Here is a 26,527-nt window from a genome sequence, read left to right as displayed (position 1 = left end):
TAATTCCCCATTCCCATTTTTATGTATTTTTATTTTGTTTAAACTGATAAGACAGCCATAACTCCATAAGTTCCATGAATAACTGAAGGCAAAGGTGAAACTTCCTTAGATTGAACTCAGTTGTGAGTGACAGCAAGGACGCATCCATGAATACTGAAGCCGGTCTCTACTGATTTCTTCAGCAGGATGCTCTTTTGATTCCACAATATATTTTTTTTGAAAAAAAAATGGTCTCCAACTCTTACACTTACCAAATCCTGATTATTTTTGGGTGGGTGGTTTAGGAGAAGATCAATTGGCAAGATGCTGTTGCTAACCTGCTGTAACATCCTTTAAAAATATAGCAGTAGCATTTAGCAATCACATTTAGATTTATATACTGCTTCACAATTTACAGAGGGTAAGCATATTGCCCCCAACAATCTGGGTCCTCATTTTACCGACCTTGGAAGTATGGAGGGCTTGAGTCAACCTTGAGCCTACTGAGATTTAATCTGCCAAACTGCTGGAAACCGGTGATCAGCAGAAGTTGCTTGCAGTGCTGCACTCTCACTACTGTGCCACCGAGGTGCAATGCAAAGGGGAGATAGGGGACTGGGCAGAATTTTGGGAAGCTATACAGTGGAAGAGGGTAGAGATGGGAGAAATACCTAGTTTGAAGAGCCAAGAAGTAGATGCAGACAAAGATAAAGATACAAGAGAGGAATATGGAAAGCAAGTAAAAAAAAAAGCACATCAATTAAAGTATTGAAGCAGACAAGAGACAATGGATAGATGATTTTTTTTTTGTTATTCTGATTTCCTTTTTATTGCTCTTGCTTTCTTTCTTTTTTTAGGAAGGTGACATGATTACAAGTTAGGTAGGATAGGAAAAAAAGGTCTTTTAATAAAGGTTGACATGATAAAGTTAAAAGAAGAGATAGAAATAAGAGAAAAGGGGAATATAAGCGTATACATTTTAATATAGTAAAACGAAACCAATAACAAAAGGAAAATATGGAATAATTGAATAATGACAGACTGCACCTTAATATAAATGTGTATTATTATTAGAAATACACAACCTGGTTGAATGTAATAACTAGGATTGATTTTATTAGTTTTATTTGTAGTAGAATGTACAATACCCGGGTGCCATGCTGTCCACACACTGATATGTTTGTTTAAAAAATAATTCCGATGCGGTCCAGCAATCTTGTCCCTGTGTCCTCTGATGATGCATGCAAATGACGTGCAAAGAGAAGGAGAAGCGCATGGTATCACTCTCCTATTTCCATGTCCTCTTCACCCACCTGTTTGCTGTTTATCTCCTACAGCTGCCTGCAAAGAAAGCAAGCGTCCCTTGGAGGTTTCCCAGCACTCGGAGGAAATGGGTCTCATTCTGGGCATCTGTGCTGGAGGACTGGTGGTGTTGATCATCCTGCTTGGGGCAATCATCGTGGTCATTCGGAAAGGGTAAGGAGGCATTGTCCAGGGCTTTGTTCTCGTTGTCATGCAGGCAGCTCCACTCCCTTTCCAACAAACGTACCTCTCTTTGGAGCCGAATCTGACTCCGCTTCCTTTTAGTGATTAGCAGTTCAGTCTAATAATGGAAGAAAAAAGGGCAATCAGGTCATCTACAGGTAGCTCTCAACTGAAAACCACAATTGAACCCAACATTTATGCTGCTAAGTGGAAAAATTTGTTAGGTACATTTGTTACTTCGGATCGTGCAGAATGCAGCTGCGAGAGCAATCATGGGCTTCTCTAAGTATGCCCATGTTACTCCAACACTCCGCAGTCTGCACTGGTTGCCGATCATTTTCCGGTCACAATTCAAAGTGTTGGTTATGACCTATAAAGCCCTACATGGCATCGGACCAGAATATCTCCGGGACCGCCTTCTGCCGCACGAATCCCAGCGACCAGTAAGGTCCCACAGAGTGGGCCTTCTCCGGGTCCTGTCAACTAAACAATGTTGTCTGGTGGGACCCAGGGATAGAGCCTTCTCTGTGGTGGCTCTGACCCTCTGGAACCAGCTCCCCCGAGAGATTAGGATTGCCCCCACCCTCCTTGCCTTTCGGAAACTGCTTAAAACCCACCTCTGCCGTCAGGCATGGGGGAATTGAAACATCTCCCCCTTGCCCATGTAGTTTCTGTGTATGATTCGACTGTGTGCTTGTTTTTTATATATTGGGGTTTCTTTTGGATTTTTTAACTTAAAACTGTAATTTAGATTGCTAAATTAGATTTGTTACTATGTATTGTTTCCTATTGTTGTGAGCCGCCCCGAGTCTACAGAGGGGCGGCATATAAATCCAATAAATCTAATCTAATCTAATCTAGGTGCATTTTACTCCATTTTCTTGTCACCGTTGTTACTGCAGTTGTCAAGTTAGCAACCGGTTTGTTAAGGGAACCTGGCTACCCCATCGGTTTTACTTGTCAAAAGGCCACAAAAGGTGTTCACATGACCTGGTGAACATCATAAATATGAAACGCCTGCCATGCATCCAAATGTGGAGGACAGAAGGGAAAGAGGGGACATGATCGAAACATTTAAATATGTTAAAGGGTTAAATAAGGTTCAAAAGGGAAGTGTTTTTAATAGGAAAGTGAACACAAGAACAAGGGGGCACAATCTGAGGTTAGTTGGGGGAAAGATCAGAAGCAATGTGAGAAAATATTATTTGACTGAAAGAGTAGTAGATGCTTGGAACAAATGTCCAGCAGACGTGGTTGGTAAATCCACAGTAACTGAATCTAAACATGCTTGGGATAAACATACATCCATCCTAAGATAAAATACAGGAAATAGTATAAGGGCAGACTAGATGGACCATGAAGTCTTTTTCTGCCGTCAATCTTCTATGTTTCTATGTAAATCACATGGCCATGGGGATGCAGTGATGGTCATAAAGTGTGAAAAAATGGTCATAAATAACTTTTTCAGTGCTGTTCTAACTTCAAATGGTCACTAAGTGAGTCGAGGACTACCTATATCTATAGGCACTTGGTCAAATACACTTCTTGTTAGAACTGTGCGGTGTTTTGGATTGAACTTGGAGGAGAGGCTGTGGAATCTGAGCACTCTGTATGCAACGCTTTAGAGGCATTGTGTGATTATGGAAGCAGATACGGCTGCTTTACAATATCCCAGGAGGGTGCTGTAGTCATGATTTCAGGGGTTTCTTCTGAATTTAATGTAAGGCATTGCAAAGCCCTACATGTTAATACAATTTAGCATCCGTCACTTTATTCTTGGTATGAAGAGACTGGACAACCAACAGCAGTGACTGCAAACCTCTTAGACACCGAGTGCCCAAACTGCGTGCATGCGCATCCCCAAACTGAAAGATGCGTGAGCACATGTGTGGGCATGTGTGCATGCGCAGCAAAGACCCAAAGTCCAGCTGGTCGGCAGGAGGCAGGGGATGCCAACACCAGCAACACAGCAAGAGGAAAGATATTTCTTTCAGGAGCTTCTTTTTCGTCATTTGCAGGGAAACAGAAGCTCATGAAAGAAACACCAGATCTGACCAGGGGTGATGGCACATGTGCCAGCAGAGAGGGCTCAGCATGCTACGTGTGCCATAGGTTCACCATCACAGGTTTCCTATTTGAGCAGGGGATGGACTAGAAGACCCCCAAGGTCCCTTCCAACTCTCTTATTCTGTTAGATCAGAGCAGGGCTTATGAACATACCTGCTGGTCACAGCATGAAAGTATTTCACTATTTCTTGAAGACATTTCCTCATAACATAACCTTTATCCTAATGGCAGCTGGCTGTTGAAGCAGGCTGAAGTTAGTCTAAGATGTTCCAGGATGAAAGTATGGGTTTTTTTCGCTCTTATGGCAAAATCTTTCTGTATGGGCAGTTGAAGGCCCATGGAGGTTGGGCTGTATTCTTTTCTGTTCCTCCTTTCATACTGTCTGTTGTGACTAGCTCTGCCCCAGCTCCTGCCCCAAGGAATGTGGAGGTGGATGTGGGGGAGACATCCACATGCCGCAGGCCTGTTTTGCTCCCAGTAGAATCTGCTGACGAAGCCTCCTCTGACCAAGGAAGCCTGAGTGACAGGGAAGAGGGGAGTTTGGCAGACAGCCCAGGAGGAGATCAGTCATCTCTATCATCCCTGGATTCTGAACAAGAATTAATGACACATCCACGCATGTGTAGAGTGATGCATAGGAGACAACAACTGAAGGATTACAGTGATCCCTCGAGTATCGCGAGGGTTACGTTCCAAGACCCCTCGCGATACTCGATTTTTCGCGATATAGTGGTGCGGAAGTAAAAACACCATCTGCGCATGCGCGTCCTTTTTTCCATGGCCGCGCATGCGCAGATGGTGTTTTTACTTCCGCACCTGGGAAGACCCAGGGAAGGTTCCTTCCGCCGCACAGAAGCTGATCTGCTCGGCAGCGCCGCAGCAGCGAGGAGCCGAAGATCGGGGTTTCCCCGCCGCCCACGCAAAGGGGAAACCCCGATCTTCAGCTCCTCGCTGCTGCCGCGCCCACCGCTTGTCCGCCCGCTGCTTGTCCACCGCCTGCCCACCCGCCGCTTGTCCGCCCGCCGCTTGTCCGCCCGCCGCTTGTCCGCCCGCCGCTTGCCCGCCGCTTGTCCGCCCGCCGCTTGCCCGCCGCTTGTCCGCCCGCCGCTTGCCCGCCGCTTGTCCGCCCGCCGCTTGCCCGCCGCTTGTCCGCCCGCCGCTTGTCCGCCGCTTGTCCGACATTTAAAAAGGGAGCTGTTTCTGTTTTTCTGTTGATAAAAACTTTTGGGTTTTCCTTTTATTGTGTGGTGTGTGTCTTCCTGGACTAATTACCCTGTAATTACGGGCGGTTGAGACACGCCGGCAGAACACTGTCAGTGCAATTTTTAATTCTGATCTAATGGAATCTTTCTCTTTCCAGCAACCATTTTGTGCATGCTAAAAAGAAAAATAATCCTTCCTGCTGCTTTGAAAGGGCACTTCAGAGGTCTCACGATTTTTTCAGGAGAAATTGTCCTTTTCAATTCCCCCAAAGCATGCAACAGATTAGATTCTTAGTTTTGTTTAATGCCCAAGCTGTCTTAGTGATTTTTTTTCCAGCATTAAAAAAAAATTAAAAGCTTGCCTTGATAACACTGGTCTCTAGTGATTGCAAAGAACTGTTTGCTTTTTCATATCAGTTTCCCACAACCACTGGAGAAGTGAAAAAGAAATAGGGCTGCTGTTACCAAGAGAGGCTTTTAAATTATTCTTTTTAAAAGCTAGTATTCAATGGCCCGCCAAGATTTCCTCTGTGGTTCAACTCCAAAATCTGATCCCAAAATACATCTAGGTAGAATTCTTTTAAATTTCTGCTTTCAGAATGATAATCACTGGGCTATGGCAGAATATAAATGCAAACAGTTTAATATTGTTACTTGATAAACAATAACCATTGTTAAGGATATAGCCCAGTTCCCAACTTCAGCAAATTTAAAATATGGGTCATTCTTTGTCAAGTGGACCAGGTGAAATTGAAGCCTTATTTGAAAAGAAACCATCACAAAAACAACATATATGATAGAAGAAAATGTCCTCTTTCTAATGAAATAAAAATGAAGATGATTGAAGGTGAGAAAGCAGAGAGCAATAGAAAAAATATGCTCTTTCTAATGAAGATGATTGAAGGTGATGAAACAGAGCTCTCTGTTTCCTCACCTTCAATCATCTTCATTTTTATTTCATTAGAAAGAGCACATTTTTTTCTATCATATATGCTGTTTTTGTGTTTTTGTCTCTTTTCAAATAAAGCTGCAAAAATCAGTCAAGTGGACAGGTGGTCCACTTGACAAAGAATGACCCATATGTGAACTTCAAGCCCCAGAGTTCTGCATCCAGCATGGTGACTGGGGAATTCTGGGACTTGCAGTTCACATTTCGTAAAGTTGCAGAGGTCAAAAAACACTGGTATAGTTTATATACTAAAAGCTCATTTACAGGCAAAGCTGTCACTGAGCCGGGGTGGCGCAGCAGGTAGAGTGCTGTACTGCAGGCCACTGAAGCTGACTGTAGATCTGTAGGTCAGCGGTTCAAATCTCATCACTGGCTCAAGGTTGACTCAGCTTTCCATCCTTCTGAGGTGGGTAAAATGAGGACCCGGATTGTGGGGGCAATAGGCTGGCTCTGTTAGAAAGTGCTATTGCTAACATGTTGTAAGACGCCCTGAGTCTAAAGAGAAGGGCGGCATAAACATTGAATAAATAAAAAATAAAATAAAAATAAATAGATAGATAGATAGATAGATAGATAGATAGATAGATAGATAGATAGATAGATAGATCTCCCCCTCTTCCCTCCTATTTTCCCGGAAAGCAGTCAAACCGTACAATCACACGCAGATACACAAATCAAGTAATCATTGTCTCCTTCAGTCTTAATCATTTCCCCATCTCTTCCATGCTTATACTCCTGCCTCCCTCCTTGTTGTCCTGCTCCTTTTCATACTATGTGAGTCATTTTATGTCAGGAGTAAAACATCAGATCCCCACATGAAGGTCCAATTAAACTGACATATTTTTAGTCCATGGCTAATTACACGAAATTTCTCAATTTCTCAAGGTTAACACCTACTTGGGGTTGGATAAGGGTCAAGGGAATTTAAAAGAGGTTGACTTTAGTCCACTTGTGGCTATGTAGGAATTCTAGGCTGATCCCTCTTTTAACTCCGCCCTCAGTTTCTGCCACTCCTTCCCCTACATTATATCTCCAGCTATTGAACATGTATCAGCCTCTTTTTTACCTGCCCCAACTAATCCCCTGTAAACCTGGGATTGCCAGAATTTCTAAAAAGAAAGGCTAAATTTAAATACTGATTGGAGCATACCCAGTAGTTAAATAGGGGATGGATGGGGCTGCCATCCTGCCGATGCTTATCTATAGATCAAACTTCGCTCAGACTGGGAAAGAGTACATTGAACTATCCCATTGAACAGATATTGTTGTGTTTAATTGATTAATGGATTTAACCAGCTTTACTTTCAATTGCCATTTGGTGATCACTCCTTCCCCCCCCCCCCACAAATCTCCATCACTCTTCCAAGTTCCATTCTGGTTTGTCTTAGAGTTTCATTTTTTAAAAAAAAATTGTGGAAGCACATTGCAGGTTTGTCATTCCCAGCTAGTAATTTAGGATCAAATGTGATGTAGTATATTATTTATGCCATATTTTTATAAGGTCAATCCTTGTGCACTTATTCAAGCAGCAGCAACAGCAGCAGCAGCTTATATTTGTAAAGGGAGAGACTCAGTGGCGTAATTGGCATGTAAATGGTCTCAGTATCAATGCTTGGAAATGTTAGATTGTGTTGGATAGTCTGATATCACCCATCATCTTAGAGGGCCCATTGTTCTGATTTGCCTCTAAGGCAATGTTTGTGATGTACACTAGTATGGAACAAGAAGTTCTTTTGTAGCAAGCTCTCCTTCCTTCTGATGAAAAAATAATTTTCCTTTTAAATAACTTCAGAGGGGGAAAAAGGAACCTCAGAGAAATCCTTATGGAGTTCTTGCACTTATTTCAGTAGAAGATTGCTGAGGGGTAAAAAACACAAAGTTTTTCTTAACATTCTTTAGAGTAATAAATTAGATTAAAAGATTAACAGAGTTGGAAGGGACCTTGCAGTCCAACTCCCTGCCCAAGCAGGAGACCCTACATCTACTTCTACCTAGGATCAAACTCACAACCTCCTGATTGTGAGGCAAGAGCTCCTGTAGAAAAATCCACTCTCTCCCTCCCTCCCTCCCTCTCCTCCTCCTCCTCTCCCCTTCCCTCTTTCATTAAATCCCAAGACATCAAGAATGAATTACCCCTTGGGGTGTTTTCCCTAGCTGCAAAGGTGAATACTGTCTTTGAGAAATGTTTGGAGATATTTTCCTATCCTTGGAAGAGGTTGAGGAGAAATTCACAATATTTCTGTTCCTGCCAATTGGATGGAGAATTCCAAAATGCCATTTTGCCCCGGTTTGATACATACACTGAAATAGCTGTTGCTCAGAGAGTAAGATAATGTGGTAATCTACTGTCTACATAAGAGCATGCGTACATCATTTCTTTGTGTAGAATGGAAGTTGTAGATAGGATCTTTTTTTAAAATCAGGGAATGGAAATTTGGATTTGTTTGCCAATTTCAGAGAGAATTAACCTGCCACTGATAATGACGTTTTGCCAACAGTCTCGTGGTGTTTTACCATAAATAGAAAACACTTCAACACTATGAGGCAAAAATGTATATAAAATAGGGCTTCATATTTCTGCCTGTGCATTTATATTGGAAGAAGCATGGAAGGATTCTCAAAACATTCCTTAAACTAATTCAACAAAGGGCTAGGTGAGTCCTTTGTGACAATGTCTCTAATACATAATCTTTTTGACTGTTATAATTAAGTTTTATCCATAATTGGAAAAGATGGGAAATTAAAGATTAAATTGTGGGCTGAATCTCTATCAAAAGAGAATAATCTCTATAATACCATAAATCTCCATATGTATGAAGTTGTAAGTGAAAAGCAGGATAGGGCCTTCATCCTGACAGCATTGAACAATGGGCGCTATCTAACAAAATGAAATTCAATGGTGAAAAAAGCAAGGTTCTACATTTAGGCAAGAAGAACAAAATGCACAGGTACAGAATATGTGGTACTATGCTCAATAACTGTGAGAGAGATCTTGGAGTCCTAGAGGACAATCATTTAAATATGAGCCAGCAATGTGCTGCAGCTGCCAAAAAAGCCAACACAATTCTAGGTTGCAGAAATAGAGGGATAGAATCAAGATCACATGAAGGGTTAATACCACTTTATAATGCCTTGGTAAGGCCACACTTGGAATACTGCATTCAGTTTTGGTCTCCACGATGTAAAAAAGATGGTGAGACTCTAAAAAGAGATGGTGAGACTCTAAAAAGAGTGCAGATAAGAGCAACAAAGATGCTATGCTATGCTATGCTATGCTATTCTGGATCCATGAATGATTTCCAGGCAGTCATTCCTTTTTAGCCCATTTTATCTCATCAGTTTGTTGTTGGCTGAAAATTGAAAGGGTAGCGGTGCAGTGTATGCTTCTTGATCTCCAGGGAGTGGGAAAGTGAAGAGACAATGTTTCATTGAGAAAATCAATAGACTAAATGTTCATGCACGATGCGGAACTAAGCTGCCATTGTCTATGCATAGAGAGTAACAAGCTAGGAATGGTAAAGGAGGCTTCAGCTAGCATGCTCCTCCCCACTTGTCTTTCTTATGTGTAGGACTTAGACATAATTAAAGAAAATTTAAGGGGCCCATAACAGGAGCATTATCAGTGGATAGTATTCACTGTGGTAAATTAGATATTACACGATTGAGAACAAAGCTGAGGTGATTTGAAATGAGAAATCAGTACCATGGAGAGCTTCAACATTATCATGACTCTTTTTTGGCATTCCAGGCAATATTTTGGTGGCTGCAAGGATGGCATTTGATTTTTCCTCTGTTAGGGGAATATTGGGGAGTTTAAACTATGCACTGCCATTTTTATGAGCTTCCTACTTGTGAAGAGGGGTTCAGCCTATGTTCCAACGCACCAGAAGGTAGGATAAGAAGTAATGGATGGAAACTAATCCAAGAGAGACAAGGCTAGAACCGAGGAAAAATTTCCTGACAGTGAGAACAATTCATCAGTGGAATGGTTTGACTTCAGAAGTTGTGGATGGTCCATTCACTGGAGGTTTTTAAGAAGAGATTGGACAGCCATTTGTCCAATCTAGAATACCTCAAAGGTCCCTTTCGATTGTGTTATTCTGTTAATGAAATCAGCAAGAATTATGGGCCAAACTCTTTAGAATTCTTGTTGTACTTGTCCCTAACATATCCGGAGGGCACAAAATTGCCAACACTATCTTACATTTGGGCTTGGGATAAGAAGAAGCGGTATCCAGGATTTATTGGACATTATAATTGAACATAATAATTGGGTCCTGTTCTGCCGGTGTGTCCCAACCGCCCGTAATTACAGGGTAATTAGTCCAGAAAGAAACACACCGCATGATAGAAGGAAAACCAAAAGTCTTTATCAACAGAAAAACAGAAAGAGCTCCCTTTTTAAATGTCAAAGGGATTTTGTGGTACACACAAGGCATAGGTTAAATGCAATCCAATTTCTCACCCAATAACTGGGAAATTGAATCCAATTTTTTTTAAAAATTGATTTATTGAAAAAGGAATGGGGAATGGGGAGTACAAAGAGATAAGAAGGATAAAAAAACCCACATATCCAAATAACGTAATTGACATGTATAACTTAATATATAAAAATTCTAGGTATTGAACTAAACATAATCATATGAGTCCAATTCTAAAGTCCAAAAAGTCCACACATAGTCGAACAGGGAAACAGCAAAAACCACGATCTTGATGAAACTATGAATCAGATAAACTGCCATGAGGCTAAACCAGCACCCTGCTCTTTTATCTGTAGCACTAATCACAGCAGCCCCACCCAACCACAGGTGGCCTCACTTATCTCCTGTAATAATCCTTTAGTTGTTCTCTCCTATGCATCACTACACATGCGTGGATCTGTCATAAGTTCTTGTTCAGAATCCAGGGATGATAAGGACGATTGATCTCCTCCTGGGCTGTCTGCCAAACTCCCCCCTTCCCTGCTACTCACGCTTCCTTCATCAGAGGAGCCTTCGTCGGGAGATTCTATTGGGAGCAAAACAGACTGTGGCCTGTGGATGTTTCCCCCACATCCGCCTCCACATTCCTTGGGGCAGGAGCTGGGGCAGAGCCAACCACAACAGGTCCTAAACTGTTTATAGACCATTTGGACATTTATATTTACATAAAGTCTATCTTAACTCTGGTAACAAGAATTTCATGTGAGTCCAAGACAAAAAAAAGGATGCACTTGTTAACTCTTGTAGACAGAAACTACATCAGATAGTCATAAGTTAGACATTAATTAGAGTGGAATTTCACAATTTTATTCTACAATGTATGTGTACATCATAAATTAGCCTTTTGGAACCATTGTTTTACAGGTAAGCTATTTCTGATTCTAATGAATTCAGAAGGCTTTCAGCAATGGGCATTGGTAAGGTTTTTGCTTAGATATGGGCGAGCTATCCTGATTATAGTTGCTAGTGTAATCAATATGCTGTCCCTGATGCTACATTGGGTTGCTACCAAGCTAAAACTTTCTCACTGTGTATCCCTGCAGAAGGCTCGAAGTTGTTGATCAAAATCTGGCAGGAATGTTGGTCAGATGCCCACCGGTTGTCAGAAAAACCCTCAATTGTTTAGGTTGTTGGGAATCTCTTAGCAGGATGCAGAGGTCGAGCAGAGTTGTACGTGCACAAAGTTCCTATGGATTGCTCCCTGCTGTATATAATATTGGATGTGGTGGACTGCATTCAGTCTTTTTCCTTCTAAATAAATAGACACACACACACACACACACACACACACACACACACACACACAAAATAGAATGGAATGGAACTGGATCACACTCTTGGAGCTTGAACATTTGTTATTTTGGAGCCAATTATCTCGGAACAGGCCAGAAGGTTAAGATTTAATCTTAAATGGAGAACATGATATGGTGTGAAACTATGTTGTGGTCTTTCTCTGGAGTCTTGTATATTCACATTCTTATTTTGACTGAAAATTAGGATTCTGGTGGCTTCATATCTAACCAACATGAAAGCTTATGTCTTTTAATACAGCTTGTTAGTCAGAAAAAGTACTACCATGCTCCTGATTCTTGGCCACAGATCAACACATCTCTCCTCCTTTCGTGTCCACTTCGATTAAACATCCATCAAATGTCATCCAATAACTGAAGCAAACAGATAGTAATAATATATTATTTGTTATAGCCGGGAACGGGGGTGAAATTCAGCAGGTTCTGACAGGTTCTGGAGAACCAGTAGCGGAAATTTTGAGTAGTTTGGAGAACCGGCCAATATCACCTCTGGCTGGCCCCAGATTGTGGGGGGGGGGGGGGAATGGAGATTTTGCAGTGCCCTTTCCCTGCCATGCCCACCAAGCCATGGCCACAGAACTGGTAGGAAAAATTTTTTGAATTTCATCCATGGCCAGGAGTACAAACACCATTAAGGCCACTAAATAGATGTTAGTGAAAAAGTTGTTTGTATGTGTACATTTGTCTGCATAGCAATTTCCAATTTGATTCATCTCAAATGCATTTCAATTGGTTGGCTCAACTGTTTGAATGTGTTTTATGGTTAAAATACTTGTTGGAATACCTGAGTTAAGATCTTCCCAGTGTGCATACCTAGGCTGGATAATCACAAGAAAATGTGTGTCTGTATGTATGTTTGGTTTTTATATTAATGGGTTTTTAATCGTTTTTAGTATTGGATTATTATTGTACACTGTCTTGTTATTGCTGTTAGCCGCCCCGAGTCTCCGGAGAGGGACGGCATACAAATCCAATCAATCAATCAATCAATCAATCAATCAATCAATAAAAAAGATGAAATGTTGCCAGGGGAAAGTTCTGTTAGATCAGTCTCCTTTAAATCGCATCTCTTCGGTTGTTTAGCTCTACAAATACTTAAGGACTCAGTTTAGCAAAGGATATCCAGTGTCCAAGGACAGTGGGAACTATTGGCCAGAACATCTAAAGAGATCCAGACTGAAGTAAATATAAAAAGTTTGTTATTTTTATGTAGCTAAATATGGCTGGGAAGACGAAAGAAAGACCAAAGAGAGCGACAGAAAGAAGAGAAAAACAGAGCTGTATTTTTATTTAAAAAACAAAACAAACCTGGGTCTCATGGGTCTAAGGGTGACTAAATGGGAACAGCTGCTCTAGTCATATTGCACAGAGACTGATTATATAGAAGCATAGAAACCAGATGACATTTCATGTAGTAGAGGAACATTAATGCGTTTTGGTTTGTTTCTCTTGATGAGGAACAATTACATGCTTGGAATGTGTTGGGATTGTCTGCCAAACTGTCAATAAATATTTTGTGTGCTGCTTTGCCATTTTCCAGAATGATGCCACAATTTAAGCCTTAATATAAATGTTTGACACAGAGAAAGGGAAGGGAATAAACGGCATATGATGAGATTTCACAGAGCAGAGTCTAAACCCAAAGGCTCAACTTGGCGTGAACGAGATATGTCTCTTTGTTCTTTTGGCTTGGTGCTGCATCACATCGCATGGCATGTGTTTTCGGGAGAGGAACATGTAGCAACTCAGGAGAGATTTGATTCATTTAAAAAGAAATAGTTTTCTAATACAGTGAAGAACTCAGCTCATATTTGTATTTTGATGGTAATACTTGTCAGAAATAAGTTCATTTCTGAAGGTAATATCGCAATGCAAGTAAATTCCTGTGCCTCCCAGTAAGATTTTGCTTCTGATCATGTGTAAGGAGCAAAATCTTGCGAGGACATGCGCATGAGATTTTGGTGATTTTTTGCTTCTGTGCCTATACGGAAGCAAAAAAAATAGCTGAAATCTCACATGCATGCATGTCCCCTCATGAGATTTGCAGGCGCAAGAGCAAAATCTCACTGGCACATGCACGCACAGCAGAGACCTGAAGCTGTGCGTGCAGTGCACCAGTAGCAGTGGTAGTGTCAAACCTTGCCTGGTGCAAAGACCAATGTATTGTCCACAGAAAAGCCATTCCAGATTTTGTTTTGTTTTGTTTTGTTTTGTTTTTTATTTTATATTTTATTTTGTTTTATATTTTATATTTTATATTTTATATTTTATATTTTATATTTTATTTTTTATTTTTTATTTTTTATTTTTTATTTTTTATTTTTTATTTTTTATTTTTTATTTTTTATTTTTTATTTTTTATTTTTTATTTTTTATTTTTTTATTTCTTACCTACTTACCTACTTACTTAATTACCCAGGGTGGCTTACAACATGCTAGCAATAGCACTTTTTAACAGAGCCAGCATTTTGAACCGCTGACCTTCAGATCTACATTCAGCTTCAGTGGCCTGCAGTACAGCACTCTACCTGCTGCGCCACCCGGCTCAGTTGCATCCACATTGAGCCTTGCGATAAACAAGAGTGTGCAGACCTTCAAAGATTAAAATTAAAATTGGCTACCGATTGGTTTCCGGACACAATTCAAAGTGTTGGTGATGACCTATAAAGCCCTACATGAATTCAAGGCCTTCAAGTGGACATCTTCCCAACCCTTTTACCAGCACTTGAGAAATAACACATGTACCTTGCCACTTGCTTACTAGAAAGAGAGACAATCAATTTAAACAATTTTATATCTAGTTTGCAGCATGTACTTCCCCCCCCCCTAGGTATTTATTTGATAAAATGAACCATGTATTACCAGCAGTTCAAGAGTGGTTCCATGGCTGAATTGCTGCTTATTTTGCAACAAAAGAGTGATATTTATGAAATTGTTGTGGGAAGAAAATGAGGATGTTCTCAATTACAATAAGCAAATGCCTTTTTTAAAATATAGATTTCTAGGGATCAGACATTCTCTGCATGGCAGGTTTGGCTGGTTTCAGTCAATTCCTCCAAGACTACTACTACTACTACTACTACTACTACTACTACTACTACTACTACTTTTTAATTAGGTGTGCTAAAGAAGTTGAGGAGGTTGAAAGAGACATGTTCTGGGTTAACTAATTGGGAGGGTTCAACAGGGTTCAGAAGTGCACACTTTTTCACCCTCTGCACATATGCAGAAGGCTTTGTGCATGTGCAGAAGGTTAAAAAAATGGTGATGTCTGGGTGAGTGAGCAGAGCCTTGTGCTGCTGCCACTACTGGTTGTCCAAACTACCAGCGGCCGTCACTATCAGTACGCCAGAACCAGGCCAAACCGGTAGCATATTTATCCCTGGGAGAGTTGCATCTGATGCAAAAATTTGTTACTTGTAGTTATTTTACTATACCTTAGAGCAGGGTGATCAGTCTTTTAGATGCTGTAACTATAATTAATTTTCTCATAGGGGGCAGGTGAGGCTACAATGGCTAGGATGATACTGTCCTGTATCATACAGATAGAGATGGGTTTCCTGGCTGGCTATGTTTCCCCTAGCCCTAGTAAATCTATAGGAAGATTTAGGTTGCTATTTTTATGTTTCCTGTTATGTAGTCAGTGGAAACAGTATTAAGGTCCCCCAACATTCAGGGGTGCTATTGGAAAGAATTATCTGTTACTATGTCCAGGTATTGATTCACGGTTCCAGTTTTTTTAAAGGTAAGGAGAAGAGATTCAACCTAGAAATAAGGAGAAATTTACTGACAGTGAGAACAATCAATCAATGGAACAGCTTGCCTTCGGAAGTTGTGGGAGCTTCATCAGTGGAGGCTTTCAAGGGGAGATTGGATGGCCATTTGTCAGAAATGTTGCTTGGGGGGTTGGACTGGATGACCTACAAGGTCCCTTCCAACCCCTTTAATCTGTATGGCTTGCCCAAATGCAATGAACAGAAAGTATTTCCCAGGTCAGCAAGGATGATTCTCATTCTCTTTCTAAGGCAGTGTTTCCCAATCTTGGCAACTTTTAAGATAAGTGGACTTCAACTCTCAGGATTCCACAGCCAACCCATTGTTAGTCATTTGTCTCCAGATGTCCAAGAACCTCAACACCTAGAATGTCTTTGTTGACTTGGGTGACAACCAACTTTGGATGGTCAACAAACTGCTGTAAGTCAAGGACTACATTTATCACCCAAGAATTTGCTACTAGGATCAAAGAGATACTAAAATGTCTACATTCTAAGAATCTGAAACAGTTCTTGGATGTTCTGTTTTTTAAAATTATTATATTGATGGTCTTTGACTGTAATAAAGGTCTATTTATTTATAAGGTGCCGAAAGTTGGGAAACACTGTTCTAAGGCATTAACATATCTCTGACATTCCAAGTCACCTGATTTTTTTTTATTGTTGCTTGATGGGCTAAGCTTGTCTGAAATAAGTTGGCTTCCTTGAGTTTTAGGACAACAGAAAAGATGGAAAGCTTCTTGGGGAATAAGGAATCTGAATTGCTGGTCAAGGGAGGGATAATCTCTTAAGAGCTTTCTGCTAAAGTGGGTGAGGTTAAAAGTAGCAATAAGCAGGCTTCTCTCTCGTTCTTTTGTCTTCCTTCCTTCCTCCCTCCCTCCTTCCTTCCTTCCTTCCCCAGTGGACTTCTGGAAAAGCAACCCATCTGTCTTGCAAAGGATCCACATTAATTATTTTAAATGTTTTTTTAAATAACTAAATTAAGTGATAAGTTCCTTATCTAAAGCTTTGGCTGGGGGGGGGTCTTACTTGCTCTCTGGCAGCAAGCATCTATGGAAGCTATTTGCCACCTCTACCTATTCCCCCCCCTCTCCCCCCAGCATCCTTTCCTCTACCTCTTTGCATGGGCAATGGCTTGGTCCAAATAACTCATCTTTTCTTTTATTATCTGCCAAGAAAAAAGCTGCTTATGCAATATCTGCTTTTCTCTTTGTTTGCACGCTTGCCAGGAGGAACTACTATTCTTATTCCTATTACCCGTAAGTAATTCTCTCATTCAGTTCTCCTTGCTCCATTGCTTGCTGCCGCCAACTATTTTCTTTCTTTGTCACAGGAATGTTTAAAGTCACCCCCCCCCCTTTTAGGGGGTGGTGGTGGTACAAAAATGGTGATGTGGAATGTTGCTTAAACAGAATGGAAATGCTTCAGAAGAGGGGAGGGGATGCATTTGCAGTGGGAGAGAACCAAGATTCCTGTTAGAAATCTAGACAGGTTCAGGGTGGATAACGTGTGCTCCACTTCCACAACCCATTTTGCCCAGGATGAAAGCCAAGTCCTGGAAATAGTCTACTATCTTGCAAAAGAAATGGGGGGAATTGGTGCTCCCTCTCCAAATCAATCCAACTTTAGTCACAGTAGTCTGCGCACACATCTCCTTATCCTTAAATGGCATGTTTCAGTGTGCCCCTCCCTACTTGAAAAAATTACCAAAAATGAAATAAAGACCTAGAAAAGAGCCCTCTGCACTCTCCCAATTTCTCTCCTCCCCATTACCCTAAAACTTTTTTTAGATGCATTAATATAATGCTCAAAAATATAAAGGGAACACTCAAACAATATAACTCCAAGTAAATCAAACTTCTGTGAAATCAAACTGTCCACTTAGGAAGCAACACTGATTGACAGTCAATTTCACACGTTGTCAGCACATTCAACTTTTACAGAACCAAGTATTCATTGAGAATATTTCATTCATTCAGATCTAGGATGTGTTCTTTGAGTGTTCCTTTTATTCTTTTGAGCGGTGTATCTATATCTACATCTACATCTACACACATAAAAATAAATAAATACACATACACACAGAGAGAGGGCGTCTAATTACATTTTATTTCTATATAAGGAGATGAGATAATGATAGAAGAGAATATTGGTAGCGCGCAAATATTCTCTTGGGTTGAAAGGGTTGAACTTTGGGGTCCTTGGCAGATTTCTTGCAGAAGTTTCATACCACAAATGGTAATGTCATCAGTGCTAGCAATGATTACGTGATCTAGCAAGGCAATGAAATGTCCAGAGCGCACCAAGGACTCCCCAGCCTCCCAATGAGATAACATCTCTTGCTAGAACCAAGGTACCAAACCAATTACAGCAGGGGTGTCAAACTCAAGTCATCACAGTGGAGTCACATGATATATTGCAGTGATGGTGAACCTTTTTTTCCTCGGGTGCCGTAAGAGTGTGGGTGTGCACTATCATGCATGTGGGAGTACCCACACCCATAATTCAACGCCTGGGGAGGGAAAAACAGTTTCTCCTGCCACCCTCCTGCCTGTTTCCCAACTTCTTGTGGGCTCAGTAGGCTTGTCTTTCATCCTCTCCAGTCTCCAAAGGCTTTCCTGGAGCCGGGTGAGGGTAGAAATGCCTCCCTATCCCCCTGGAGGCTCTCTGGAAGCCAAAAACGCCCTCCCAGAGCCTCTATGCAAACCAAAAATCAGCTGGCTGGCAGACATATGCATGTTGGAGCTGATCTAGGGCAACAGCTCGCGTACCAGCAGATATGGCTCTGTGTGCCACCTGTGGCACCCATCACTGATAGGTTCGCCATCACTGATGTATCAGGACTTCCCTCCCTCTTCGCTAAACCAGATGTGGGCGTGGCCAGCATGTGATGCCTCCAGCCCATAGCCTGGGAGTTTGACAACACTGAATGGGAGATTGTAGCAGGCCCATTGGACACACTGCCAAGCAGACAATCTAGGTCTTGCCCAGCGTGAACAAAGAGGCAGAGTTAAATTTTCTCTGAGTCACACGTTGATTCAGATCTGGCAAAGGTGGGTCCTCCCGTAAAGCTTTATGATGATTTATGGTGTTCAGCATGTCTTTATACTGTATTTGGTTACCCAAGCAGGAAGACAGCCATTTGCATGAGAGTAGTTAAAAAGCCGAAGTTGTTGCAAGGTCATTGCTTGCCAAGTACATTTAGAAGCGTTTAGAAAGAAACATATTTAGCAACCCCTTGCCACCCTACCTTGGGGTTTCGTGTCATGCCTCTCCTGAGCTGTGGACCGTTACATGTTATTACAATTCATTTATTCTCTTTAATTCAGCCGTTTCAATGCAAACATCTTGATCACCATAATTCTGATAACAACACCATGCTTTCATATCGAAGAAAGCATCTTCCCGGTCCTCTGATCTCTGAAGCGGTTCTTTTCCTCTTCTTAACCCTAGGACCTCCGGTGTTTGTAAGCTAAAGGGCTGGCAGTGAGGATCAGCAGGTGACAGTGAAAGCTGGAAGAATGCCTTTTTTTTTGTTCCAAATCATTTAGCGGGGGTAGGGGGGGGTAGGCTTAAACTCTTTCTTTCAAACAGGTATCATGAGGTCTTCACATTCTTTTCTGAGTTTGGCCAAGTCCATTGCCATCTCAGGATATGTGGGAAACTGGGAAATTCTGTTAGATATTCACGAACTGGAAGAGCCAGGTTAACAAGGTCAGCCAATGAATAGGCAGAGCAAACTGAGTCAGCCAATGGGAACTTGAACACTTCTGAGTCTGTGCAGAGAATCAAAATTGAAATTTAAGTTGAAGCCTGGGCGTGGCTCCAGGTCCACCCTCTGTATACTCTGCTGAAATGAAACTAACTTCTGCTTGTGTTTACTTGAAGAAATAATCTGCTAATGGTATTGTAAATTCATCTGTTACTATGTTTATAAAGAAGTTATTGAATCCAGATGAATCAGTCACCTCGGTGTGCTTCTGGTTTTGATTTTTGCAACAAACTTTAATAAATTGTCAGAATCTGCTTTCTTTTACATTTTCAAGAGTCGGATTTTTAGCAGCCAAAGGTGCTTTTTTTAAAGGCTTTCCTGAACTGTCTTGTTTATTTTTCTTTGAAAACATTTCAAAGAAAAAAAATCTAACTTCTATCTGAAGAAGCTTCTTGGATGAGAAGTGAAACATTTTCAAAGGAGAACCCCCCCCCCCAAAATAAAAAAAAACCCTTTGGAAGAGCCCCTTTGGGACAACCATGATCTAGGGGATTGAGAACCTCCATAAATTTCAAGGAGTATGAGATTTTCTGAGCTGCTGATAGTAACTAAAGTAACTTCAAGTGTTGTGTGAAATCGGTGTGGTACCTAACTCTATATTTTGCTTTTATATGGACTCCCGAGAGTAAACAATTTCAGCTGTGTTAGATGATAAAAAGTAAGCAGTGCTACTCTTAATTTACCAAGGATATACAGAAGAACTTGTGGAGGTTGAAAATATCCAGCTAATAACCCAGAGATATGAGTAGTACCACATATAACAAGATCAGATTGCTTGTGTATAAAAATATTATTTACATTTGTCAAATATCATAATCAGTAACGGATAAGTTCTTTATTTATTATTAGAATTGGAAGGGATCTTGCATGTCATTCACAAATCTTCTCAGTACATGCACATATACAAACCAACATGAGAACACATAGTTCTTACTACACACAGTAGTTCTTTCAACAATTGTCCCCCAAGAGAGATGCTGCTGGCTCCCTCTTATGGCTCACTGCATCACCAGCTCTTAAGCAACAGTATACTAAATCCTGTAAACATACATTGCTGGTTTGCTTTACATATTGTAACACCTAACCAGTTATGCGCATAGCATTAACAAGCTGAAATGAAAGTATTTGCATGTCTGAAAGCCTCTTGTTAGGTGTAATTATATTGTAAACCTAACTCTTTTTACTGACAGCACCAGCAGAACTTCTTGGATTGAGCATTCCCATATTAGACTGAATACCCAAACATAATATTGAGCAGTGAAATCTACTTATCTTTTTCTACCGGTTTGGAAGTACACGCTTTGCCCTCATGCTTTTTCACCCTGCTCCACTTGCATGCGAAGTGGAGCAGGGTGTACATGCGAAGGCTTTGTGCATGTGCAGAGGGTTAAAAAAAGAAAATGGCAGCATCTGGGCAGTTGAACGGAGCCTCACGCTGCCACCACCACTGGTTTTTCGAATCACTGGCGGCCGCAGCTACCGGTATGTCCGAACCAGGCCGAAATGGTAGCGTTTCACCCCTGGTAATATCAGAACAGGTTGTTTCTGTAAGGTTGCCATAAGATCTGCATCATTTCTCTCCATTCTTTCCCTGCACCAGAAATTCAAAGAGAGACAGAGAGAAAAAAATGCAGCTAAACAATAAAAATCCCAAGGTACATGACTTAAATTAAACTAAAGAATAAAGCTTTGTGAGCCCTGAATTTTGGCTTTTAACTAAAAACTGATGCTCAGACTGAATATTCTCTGTAAGAATGGAAGCAAAAGTTTTAATACAGCTGGGAGCCATGAAAAGCAAATTATGTAAAGTTGACTCTTTGAATGTAAGTAGCTGAAGAACTTGTCCACGCTTAAAATCATATGAGGAGCAGAATCAATAGTATTGAACAGACATAAGTGCTGTATTTCAAGATGAGGCAATGTTATAGAGCTCTAGAATATTTTTACAGCCATAAAAGTGGGCGATTGCACTTACAAAAGACTTAAGGGGTGTATATGAGTATTGCCTTTGAGAAATTTGTTACGTTTCTTGACAAGTGGCCCCAACCCTCAGATTCATTCAGCATATTGTCTGCCAATATGTTTTTAAGAACACAAGGGAATGAGAGCCCTTAATGCACAAAATAGATACATTCCTAGTACTACCATTCCATGGGGTATTTTTCTCTTCCGCTGGAGCTTTTAAGGAAAGGAGTATAGTTTCATTCAGAAATCATGCTGGTTTTAGTTTAGCATGATATGCAAATCCATTCACAGTTTAGAATTATGACTCGTTTTTTGTTGAGATTTTTGTGCATTGTAGGGCTAAGATAATCAAATTATGTCATGGTTTTATGGACATGCAAACCACGATTGCTTGATAAATCTTCAGTGAAAAAACATAGAGAGAGAATATGAGAAATATTGTTTTACATTAATAGTGTAATTTAACTGGGTTGATGCCTGTGGATCTCCTGAAGAGTACAGAAATTAGGAGATAATTTACATGCCTTGTTTATCAATTGGCTTCTTTTTACTTAGTCCTAAATGCAGCCTTATCAATTACATTTCCTCCATCCATGTCTTTGAAGACTGAAATTTTAAGGGTGGGAATCCTGATATGGAATTCTGGAAGAAACCAACTGCAGAATGAATATTAGCTTAGAGAAAAATGTGCAGGATTTGTCACCTTGAAAATACTTTGATTTATACAATTATCAGTATATAAATTGCCCTACTTATCTAGTGATACCTCTTTATCCAAGGACATGTCCCTTGATCTTGACAAATTGCTGTTAATTAATTGTATTGTGTATACGAATGTTCACAAAACAAGACACTTTTTAAGATTTCAGATGTTATCAGAACTTAACATTTCAATTTCAGCATTTCAATTTGTAAGATAATCAGGTATATCTAAAATATAATACAGAGGAAAAGGATATCTCCAAGTCTTCAGAGAAGGGTGGCATACAAAACTAAATAATAATAATGATAATGATAATGATAATGATAATGATAATGATAATGATAATGATAATGATAATGATAGATAGATAGATAGATAGATAGATAGATAGATAGATAGATAGATAGTCAGATAGATGATAGCTAGCTAGCTATTTAGTTAGATAGCTAGATAACTGGCTGGCTAGCTAGCTACATACATACATATGCACATATGTACATATATACATACATTGATATATACATAATATGTGCACAATATATGTATTACACAATACATAATAATGCACAAAGTAAGAATTGTTGATCTAATTGTTCTGACATTTGTTTCTTGAGCCACTATTGAAAAATAACATGTCCAAATACTGACGAAGAACACAGATCAAAAATCCAATGCTGCCAATCAGGGCATATATATCTTTCCAGTATTGAAATACTACTACTTTTGGCTAAATTCCTTGTGTAAAATACCCGTAGCCCTCAGTATGTTAATCACAACCCTATGCTAGATATATAAACTAGATTAGCTCTTTCCAACATGGCTGCTCTCCAGATGTGTACATTTCAGTTCCTAGAAATCTCAGCAATAGCCACACATATGGAGGGCAGCTAGGATGAAGAAAGCTGGCTTAAAAGATCATGCACTTGATAGCAATTATTTTGATAAAGCAGCAATCGAGATAAACTTCATCCAAAATGAAAGAGTGGTAGGATAAGACCAAACCAAATGAGTCGATGTTTTAAATTATGTCCCTGGCATTTTTGCAAACATGCGGCACAGTTCTTGTTGAGAACTGTGGAATACACACAAAAATGACTAATTCTTAATATATTCCATGTGCACTGGAAGAAAATGCTAGTTTGTCACCCTCACTAGAAACAAGACTAGATGAGCTAATTCTTAAAGTAATGCTACATTAACAGAATCTTGCAACTCTGAAAGTGCTTCTCTCACTTGTCCCGTTACAATAATAAAAAAAGAACTATGGAGGGTTTTCTGAGTCGATTGCCTTTTTGCTGCTGTTTCTTTGCCCTGTCCATCAAGGTCATTTCTTCATACCATTACATAATTTGAAAACTTTGGTGCTATGAAAGCCTTAAAAAAAAACCCCATAATTGGTGTGTTCTAGGCAGATATCTGAGAAAGCGCCAGCTTGTAGTTGTGATGAGTTAGTCCTACCCTTACTGATGAGGATAAAACTCTGTTGGACATAAATTGACATCCAGACCAGTAGTGGGTTGCTACCAATTCAGCCCAGTGCTCTGAACCAGTAGCAGTGGCAGCAGGAGTCTCCACCTACCTGCCCAGGATGCTTCGACGCATGTGCAAAAGTGTCCTGTGGGTGAGCATGTCCACGAACTGGTAGCAACAGGATTTAGAACCCACTACTGATCCAAAGACAACAGGAGGCGTACCTATTCTGGGGGTGATAGAATCCACCTTTCTACAATTTTAGTGGGTGCAGTAAGGCTGCTTATACAGTGGTGGGCTCCTGCCAGTACAGCTAATTTCGCACAGTTCTGCAGCTCTGGCGGGCGAATGCGGGATCGAGCGTAATTTTGCTTCCTGCAAAGCAAAATCTCACACATGCACGCACATTTTGGTGAGGTATTTTGCTTCTCAGAGAAGCAAAACACCTTGCCGAAATGTGTACACACATGTGAGAGTTTGCTTTCTGCACAGGTGCGCTAGATCCCACATTCATGCACCAGAGCCACAGAGCTGCACGCAATTAGCCATACTGGCAGGAACCCACCACTGTATATCTCTCTCTCTAGGGGTCGGCAGCAGGCAGGATGGGGTGGAACGCAGTTTCACCGGCAGAAATGAAGCTGTGTGCACAGCTCCAGCTGATCAGCAGCTGTCACTTCCTGGATTACTGGTCTCAGCTCGGCTCTCCTTTTTTTCTCTGCTGCTGCTGCTGCTGCTGCTGCTGTGTTCCTTGCTTTTTTCCTCTTTCCTCCTTCCTGCCCTTGAATGAGCTTCCCTCTCTCCTACCCGGCTCTCCTCCAGCCTCCCGTGGCCACCTGCTGCCTGAGGTGCAAGCGGAAGGCGTGGGTGGAAGTGGCGCTTGCAGCATTTATACTTGTGGCAGTACCCGTTTGCCTAGTTACCCAGCTTGAGGAGGGGGTCGACCCAGGAAGGAGAATGTGGGCAACGCAAAGCGAATTGTCACCCCAGCGAGTGACACTGGTAAGGTTGTAAGTCGAGGATGATGATGATCATTCAAGCCACCCACCTGATCACATGGCCGGCAAACCATTCCTACCCAGTCACATGAATATTAAGCCACACTCACAAAATAAGCCACAGCCATAGTGTGGCAGTAAAAATTTTGGCTGCCCATTACTGACTCTATGCCCATTTTGTAGTGTAGGGATTAGCAAGTTACCTAGTTTAGATTGTCCAAGCTGCCCTTGTGTTCAAGGTCCAAGATCAATCAGAGCTTAAACTTTTAAAATAGGACCATCAAAACCTAGACTGACAACAATGTTGTTTTAAAGAGGAACTGGGCACTTGCTATCTTTCTCCCCTTAGTGATTTCATTGGATTGTTATAAAATGCCATTTCGGGGATGGGGACAAGAGAGAAATTGAATGAATATGTAAATAATAAAAGAGTCGGCTTGGAATTCTCAGAACATTTGGGAAAACATGCCTGGGGGGCGGGAGGGGCGGTCTGATTTGAAAAAAAAATTACATGGCTTTAGCAATTGGACCTGCAAACATGGTATTGGTACAGGGGTTATGTGTTAGTTCTGTTAATTCTGAAGGTGGTTCTATTATTGATAAAATTTCAGAGCAGTCAAAACCCAACCTCTTGACTTTTCTAAGGTATGCATCCACCACAACTTCAGAAATTGTTTGTTTTATAAGATTAACCCCAATTCTTTTGTCCTCTCTTTCTCCTCCCCCTCTTCTTTTTGTCCTTCAGGAATCTGCTTATAGAGAGAATTCAAAGTGGATTGCATAGTGTAACATTTGCCTACTTTCCTTCTTTGTAATCTTCCACTAGGAAACCTGTCAACATGACCAAAGCCACAATCAACTACCGCAATGAGAAAACACACATGATGAGTGCAATTGACCAGAGCTTCACAGACCAGAGTACCCTTCAGGAAGATGAGAGGCTGGGATTATCTTTCATGGATACTCACAATTACAACAACAGAGGTCAGTTTCAAATGAATACATGCTGCCCTGATTCCAGAGTGGAACCGTGGAATTTATATTACAGAGCAAAATAGATTTCATTGGTTCTTCTGCTAGTAGTACAGTGAAGCTAGGATTAGAGTTAGAGTTAAGCTTCTTTGGGCTCTGCACTTGAATTGTATACATGGGTTTATTTATTGATTGTATTTATTTAGTTATTTATAACCCGACTTTATTATTTTTATAAATAACTCAAGGCAGCAAACATACATAATATTCAGGGACCAGTCCAAACTGGCAGCAACCTACAACTGAAAATATGAGCCTTGGTGGCGCAGTGGTTAGAGTGCAGTATTGCAAGCTGCTTCTGCTAACTGCTGGCTGTAGTTCACCAGTTCAAATCTCACCAGGCTCAAGGTTGACTCAACCTTCCATCCTTCTGAAGTGGATAAAATGAGGACCCAGATGAGTGATATGCTGACTCTGTAAACTGCTTAGAGAGGGCTGTAAATCACTATGAGGTGGTATATAAGTCTAGAATAGAATAGAATTCTTTATTGGCCAAGTGTGATTGGACACACAAGGAGTTTTGGTGCATATGCTACATTTGTCAAGAATATGTGGTACAATACTTAATGATTGTCATAGGGGTCAAATAATCAATGAAGAAACAATCAATATTAATAAAATCTTAGGATACAAGCAACAAGTTACAGTCATACAGTCCTAAGTAGGAGGAAAAAGGATGATAGAAATGATGAGAAAAACTAGTAGAAATAGAAGTGCAGATTTAGTAAAAAAAAAAAGTCTAAGTGCTATTGCTAATACTCCTCCCTCCTCCTCCTATTTTCTCCACAACATTGTGAGATGAGTTGGCTGAGACACAGAGAGGGACTGGCCTAAAGTTCTCCCTAGCCAGTTTTCATGACTAAAGCGAGACTAAAACTCTCCATCTCCTAGTGAATGGGTCAAAGTCAACCCGCATGCCTGAAGCAGGACTAGAACTCACAGTCTCCTGATGATTGACCCAATGTCACCCAGCTGACTTTCATGCCTAAAGCATGACTAGAACTCATAGTCTCCTAGTTTCTGGCCTGAGGCCTTAAGTATTTGTAAGAGGGGTTGCCTGCCAGGCAGGGGTATCTAAACAAAAGTCAAAATTGGAATTACAACAAATGCAATATCTAAAAAAGGAGCAGGGCTTTGATTGCATCAAATGACACAGTGAAATGCAATCAAGTCCACTCCTTCATTTGCGTATACCTAATGGACAGAATCTTGCCAAGCTAAAGCTATAAACATATAGCCTACTTAATATTTCCTGAGGGATTCAAGAATGTGGCTATCCTAAACCTCTTTCCTCTTCCATTGTCCAATCTGGGACCATATACTGTCTCCTAATCTGGCCCC

General features: G+C 40.8%; 1 protein-coding gene across 2 annotated transcripts in view; it reads left to right on the top strand.

Annotated features, from left to right (window-relative positions):
* PTPRU (protein tyrosine phosphatase receptor type U) overlaps positions 1-26,527 on the top strand; it is a 558,855-nt gene that overhangs the window by 402,663 nt on the left and 129,665 nt on the right. For both annotated transcript variants that reach the window (XM_070764504.1, XM_070764505.1), the window contains exons 14-15: positions 1,317-1,455; positions 24,981-25,138. In XM_070764504.1, the coding sequence (XP_070620605.1) occupies positions 1,317-1,455; positions 24,981-25,138 (297 nt within the window). The remainder of the gene's footprint in view (positions 1-1,316; positions 1,456-24,980; positions 25,139-26,527) is intronic.

Source organism: Erythrolamprus reginae, chromosome 11 (genome assembly GCF_031021105.1).
Source record: "Erythrolamprus reginae isolate rEryReg1 chromosome 11, rEryReg1.hap1, whole genome shotgun sequence".
Taxonomy (NCBI): Eukaryota; Metazoa; Chordata; class Lepidosauria; order Squamata; family Dipsadidae; genus Erythrolamprus; species Erythrolamprus reginae.
The sequence above is the reverse complement of the archived record's forward strand: the minus strand, read 5'-3'. Positions and strand labels throughout refer to the sequence as shown.